The sequence below is a fragment of the Daucus carota genome, chromosome 9 (assembly GCF_001625215.2).
Source record: "Daucus carota subsp. sativus chromosome 9, DH1 v3.0, whole genome shotgun sequence".
NCBI classification, from domain to species: domain Eukaryota; kingdom Viridiplantae; phylum Streptophyta; class Magnoliopsida; order Apiales; family Apiaceae; genus Daucus; species Daucus carota.
Genome location: NC_030389.2, coordinates 44599296 through 44605295, shown reverse-complemented (window position 1 = coordinate 44605295; position 6000 = coordinate 44599296). Strand labels below are relative to the sequence as shown.

General features: G+C 38.9%; 2 protein-coding genes across 2 annotated transcripts; both read right to left on the bottom strand.

The window, feature by feature from the left end:
• Positions 1-672: 672 nt before the first annotated feature.
• On the bottom strand, positions 673-1890 carry LOC108202770 (uncharacterized). Its single transcript, XM_017371303.2, has one exon. The coding sequence runs from the start codon at positions 1761-1763 to the stop codon at positions 762-764; it is 1002 nt and encodes a 333-aa protein (XP_017226792.1). The 5' UTR covers positions 1764-1890; the 3' UTR covers positions 673-761.
• A 96-nt stretch (positions 1891-1986) lies between these two features.
• On the bottom strand, positions 1987-5680 carry LOC108202769 (HIPL1 protein). The gene is made up of 7 exons (XM_017371302.2): positions 5321-5680; positions 4992-5149; positions 3560-4354; positions 3257-3473; positions 2968-3137; positions 2618-2859; positions 1987-2529 (listed from the first exon to the last, which is right to left on the bottom strand). The coding sequence occupies exons 1-7, from the start codon at positions 5412-5414 to the stop codon at positions 2133-2135; spliced, it is 2073 nt and encodes a 690-aa protein (XP_017226791.1). The 5' UTR covers positions 5415-5680; the 3' UTR covers positions 1987-2132.
• Positions 5681-6000: the final 320 nt, after the last annotated feature.

Here is a 6000-nt window from a genome sequence, read left to right as displayed (position 1 = left end):
AGACCTGGGGTTTACTTCTAAAGGTTCCCCGTCAAAAAGAAAACAGTACAGGCTCAACTATTTTGTTATTTTGTTGTTGATGCCTTGCTTTTTCTTTTGCTGTGAACAATTATATAGGATAAAAATATAATGCCATAATTGTGTAGACATCAGTGATAGATGAGTACTATCCCGGAATCTGCAGATCTGCAAACCAGACTGCAAAATGATGCCAAAGACTCCGAAATAAAAGGTGGATTGATAAAAGCCTTCCTTATCACAAAGGAGCTTCCTGAAGTCGGGTAACAAACAAAAAACAGAACAAATTATAAAGTTGAGATATTGATTCTTCCACTATGAAAGTGCTCAAAAGATGGCATCTTATTCCATAGTTTTAGTCCAATGAAATAAAGAATCACTTGCAGAATCTTATTTGTATACAGACAGTTCTTTAAGGCCTAAAAGACTTCAATTTTGCAGATGCCAGGAGTACAATGCTCCATCTTAGCTTTTGCATGTACTAAATTTTATTTAACAGAGCTTATTGGTCCTGTCAATAGGTCTGATAAATCTATTCCACGGCCACAGTAGGCGCAAGTCGGATGATGAGATTTTGGCAAAACAGATTATACGTTAATCGGACTTGATCAAAGCCAGTTTATGATTTTTCCATGCTAGTATTAAATAATGGAGTGCATGAAGGATTTTCGATTCAATATGCAGAAATCTCAGAACAGAAAACATACAATGGAAAGTGAATGCCCTAGACACTTTAGCGCAATCTACAACAATCTTGATCCAACAAAACATGCCAAGAAAGTGATAATCTGCAATGGTAGGAGTCTGAAAGCACTGCTCCAAGATTCTCCCTCGAAACAATCTATTGTTGTGTTGAAACCACTAGGACAATTACACGAAAATAAGTTAGATGGTTCAGTGTAGCCACAAACTCCACTGCTCTTCTCACACTGATCACAGTCTGTTGGATATTTATTGTTAAAATTGAACTTATACTTGAGTGCCACCCCATATTTCCAGTTCTCCGGGTTGTTTTCTTGGCCTAAAAATCCATATAAACCAGAGTAAGAATTGCACTGCAGTTTCTCCAAGTTCATGTCAAATGCTGGCCCAAGGTCTACAGGTGTGTAAACACAGCACGTAGAGATTGGAATGTCGAGCCTGCTGATAGCTTGGCAAGAGGAAAGATGATCACAGACAGATGTTCCCTGATAATCACATAGTGGAAGTGATGAGTTCTTTTCACCATTGATGGATTTGTATATAGGTGAAGAAGATATTGAGCAGTCGAGTAAAGCAAAAACAGTGTCGTCGTGGAAGCTAAATGGAGCGTTCCAGTCTAGGCTAAAGCCCTTGCTTTGCTGTGTGCAGGAACAAGTTGACATGGAGGGATCAGTAATATACAAAACTTGGTTATCATAGTCTATGGAGGTAATGGGGTAGCAGCCAGTTTTCGAGATGAAAGTGAGTTGATCATTGTTGCAGTTTACATATGTTTGGAAGTGTGGATCTCCACATCCTAGGCCAGTGCCAAAAGGGTATCTCACAGGTTGAGTACCACATGTTTTTTGGCAGGTCTGGGATGAAATGAAAGAAGGGAGGAAGATAAGTGAGACGGAAAAGTATCGGATGATGCTGGAAGGATTTAGCAGCTTCATGTCTATGGCTACAGAGGGAAGAGATTGGGACAGAAGAAGAGATGTGAAGAATATAGGGTATATATAGTGATGTGATACTAGACTAGCCAACTTAGTTGGCATTGTCATTGTGGAATAAAAGTGAGGTCTGGGGAATATTGTGAAAAGTGTCCTCTTGAAAAGTTTCTACAGAATACAGGAAGTGTTCTTACATTTTACTGCTCGTGGGACTTTAGTTGCTGGGAGATTGCTAGTTTCTCGCGTTACAGAGCTGATTAAGGAAATCATATTTCAGTCTTTTAGCTATGTTTTGGCTGTTGGTTGCACAATGCAACCTCAATTTTGTTCATAGTTCAGAAATAAATTGAAGCTTTGTATATGGCACTTCGGCCTTCATCAACTAAAAAATGAGAACTGAATGTGCAGCAAGCAAAACTGTAACATATATCCCAGGTTCCAGCATAAGAATAGCGTACAACAAAATTAATCAGTCACACCTTATAAAGAAAATGCCAGCAGTAACGAGATTGAAATCAACGAGAGCTTTGAAAACAGATATTGGATTGAGGTGTGATGACCGTTTGAAGATGAAGGGGGCGTATTTGGAGGTGAAGAAGTCTTTACTTCCTTTGAGCAGGTGAAATCACAGCGACTTGGTTGAACTATTCTGTAAACTCCAGTGCTTGTCAAAATATAAACGTCTTTGTTGTTATCCTCTCCGAATGAGAAAATATAGCCTAAAGCAGCTAAACGACTGTTAGGAACTGTGCTGCAATTCATAGGTGAATCTTTGGCACAACTGAAGGGAATTGAAGTAGCACTGAAGTTTCCACTGTTTATTGGTGTTTCAGCAGCTGTCCACACGTTGCCAGCATACAAATCTGCGTACACATAACTGAGACATCCGAAAGGTTCATTGTGAGAATGTGATTTAGAGCTGGTTTTTTATATTAAGGAGTTTGAGGTGCTTGATTTTTTTTTACCTTCCATACATGCACGGATCAGTTGTAGAGCGATAGAAGTACCCGCCTGATATGGCTGCAGATCCTTCCTTCTTGTTCACGTCAGAATGGCTATAACCAACTACAGGGAAGATTGGGTTAATGACATCTACTGTATTGTTTTTGGTGGTAGATTGTTTGGAGTCATAAAGAAGGGGTCCTTCATAAGCTGGCCATCCATAATTTCCACCCTTGGTGATGATATCAACTTCTTCATATTGATCCTGCAGAAATAAGTCATGACTTTAAGCTCATTGTTTTCTTGTAAAGTATAAACAATAACATACACGAACTTAAAGTGAAGAGCTTAACAAAATTAAGATCATCCGAACCTGGCCAGTATCTGCACAAACAAAGTAAGAAGGCCTCTCCACATCAAAGCTACAACGCCAAGGATTTCTTAGCCCTTCTGCCCAAATTTCTGGCTGTGCTTCCTTATCCTTGGAATACGGATTATCCCGTGGGATGGAATAATTTCCCCATAAATCTGCATTACTTTCAGCTACACAATCCAAGACAGATAATGATTAACATGTGACGTGGAATTATATAAACAAGTGGCAATATCAAGTCGAGCATGAGTATTTTAATTATGAATATGTAAACAAGTGATAGACTCACTAGGTAAGTTGTCTACATCAATCCTCATGACCTTTCCAAGCAAAGAATTCTTGTTTTGGGCAAAGTTATGCCCTTCGCCTTTAAGGCCACCATCTCCAGTCATGATGTACATGTACTTATCTGCAGGACTAAAGAGCACCTGTCCACCATGACTTGTTGACGACGGAAGTCCTATTGTAAAAATCCTTCTCACTTCTGTCGGTTTTGCTGTTTCTGCCTAGAACCAATTATATAGAAATCAAGTTAATTAGGAAATTCTGAACAAAAACCTTAATGGAAAGTGAATGCTAATTTAAAGTCTACCTGTGAAGGATCTGATGCTGTACCATTAGCACTGTACTCCGCAACTACCATATGATATTGGCACGGTGCATCAGCACCTGAACTTGAAGGTAACTTGGAAGGGTCACAACCTACATCAGAATTACAAGCACACCTTGCAGAACATCCAGGATTGGAGACCTTATCACAGTTAAATGAGGCAAAGAAACGACCATTTTGTGCAAAGTTCGGATGAAAAGCCATTCCCATCATTCCAAAGCTTGTGTCAAAATGAATTTGATCAGTTAAATCTACAAAAGGACTAGACTCATCAAGTTCTAAACTTTCTCCAGACCCTTGTTCAGGAACTTTGGCTAACCAAATTTTACCAGGCTGGTTAGAAAAGAAGGCACGGTTAGAGCCATCTGGATGAGCTACCATATTGAGGTAAGCTCCATTTCCAACTTTTTCAAGACACATGCCTTTAGGAGCAGGTAAAGTTTCACTTTTGTTAAGGGAAATTGGCTTGCCTTCAAAACATAAAGAATTATCCCCAGAAGAACCACCAAATGAGTCGCAAAAATCAGATTTTGACTGCCATAAATCAGTCAATGTCGACGAAGTGGAATTCTGAGGCGTTCCGGCCCCTTGTAGTGAAGGTGCAAAAGGAGAATTTTTTATAGAGATATCTTGGCAAGTGTCCCATACTGATGAACAATAGCTCGCTGTAGCCTGTTTTGATGATGAGCCTGCTGAACCGGTTGAGTTACAAAGGACTGGAACTGGACGAGATCTGGATCCAGCAGTGTATAATTCTGCTGAGAATGGATCACATGTCTGCACAAAGATGCTGCAATTTAAGTTTCCTATATATAACCTTTTTCCCAGAAGTGCTGTGATATATAAACTTGGCCAAGAACATTAAAACATGACATGAACTAAGCCCATATCGATGATGACACAAACGAAAGATGTTTTAGTTGTTTCGGGTAATGCAGCTGAGACATTCAAGAAGTAAATTCAGACCATTTCTCTTCTTAGACAGGTTTGAACCTTTATATTGCATGTACCAGGGGACCATGATCTTTGGTATCGGTTTGAGTAAAAATTTATATAACAGGCAATATATGTATACGCCTTCTAAAATTACTTGTCGATAAGATAGGATCACCCAATGACTAGCCTAATGAGCTATGATTACTTCCTTCCAACATTCAGAGTTGCAACTCACACAATTCTTTCCTTTCTATCTAAGAATGTAATGTTTCTGATTTTAAGTCACTTGACAAATATAAAACTCTCATGCTTTGTCTAATCTGGTTGGATTAGTATGAGTTAATTGCTGCTAGGATCAGATTGCATTGCATATATTAGAAAGGTTAAATTTTTACCTTGGCATAACAATTTATATCATGAAAACTAGTACCAAACAACCAAATTTATAGAATTTATAAAATGTGAAATAAGAACTTACTGCACATAGGATTGATTTCACAGTAGAAGCACAGGCAGTATCAGATATGTTCATTGCCTCATATTGCTTCTGCAATTGTAAATCTTTAGCTGAATCACAGCAGACATTCCCACTATATGGACAGAAAGTTAGAGGCTTCTGTGGGGAAAAAGGTGCTCCTGTTCCATATCAATCAAAGAAAACATAATTTGTGAGAGAGAGAGACTGAGAGAGAGAGGGAGGGAGAGAGAGAGGGAGGGAGGGGGGGAGAGAGAGAGAGAGAGAGAGAGAGAGAGAGGGAGAGGGGGAGGGGGAGGGGGAGAGGGGGAGAGAGAGAGAGAGAGGCTTACCAAGATCAGTACACAAAGGGAGTGATGATATTGGATAAGGCAAAAGCAGCAAGCAGAGACAAAACAGGAAGAAAAAGTTGAAAGCACCTTCCATTACTAAAGAAGTAACAAGAGTGAATAAGAACAAGAAGATCAATACTATTCTCTCATCTGTAACCTCAACATGAGGAGACTCAGCAAGTACAGACAGCCTAAACAGACACAAATTTAAAACTCTTGGTGGCAGGAGTAGTATTTATAATGTAATATTTATAATAATGAATTTCAGAACATGTTCAGCCCTTCATGTTCCAGTCGTATCAGCAGAAAAGTCTAAGTTGAGCTTATTTATGGAAAACTCGACTCGACCCTATTCGTCTAAGTACCCTTCAAATTTACCTTGTTTGACATATTCTTTATGTCATATGTAGGCTTTTTGAACATTTAGTAGCAAAAATAAAGAAAGCAAAATGTCAAGTTCGACTCATTAAATAAACTCGACTCGACTCTGTTTGTTTACGTGTCCTTCAAATTTCTCTCATTTGAGATATTCTTCATTTCATATGTATGGTTGAGAACATCTAGTAGCCAATATAAAGAAAAAGTGTGCTAAGGGCAAGAAATGAACAAAGTTTCAAAAGTTGACTAGTGTCTCATAAATTTCAGTGGGTAGGGGCAGTTATGACTTGAGAAATAAAGGC

Coding starts and splice junctions, on each gene's coding strand:
- LOC108202770 (XM_017371303.2), bottom strand. CDS start 1,763: ATGACAATGCCAACTAAGTTGGCTAGTCTAGTATCACATCACTATATA.
- LOC108202769 (XM_017371302.2), bottom strand. CDS start 5,414: ATGGAAGGTGCTTTCAACTTTTTCTTCCTGTTTTGTCTCTGCTTGCTG. Junction 3,138..3,256: donor TGATGTAGACAACTTACCTA/GTGAGTCTATCA, acceptor TGGATTGTGTAG/CTGAAAGTAATGCAGATTTA. Junction 2,860..2,967: donor TTTGTGCAGATACTGGCCAG/GTTCGGATGATC, acceptor TTATTTCTGCAG/GATCAATATGAAGAAGTTGA.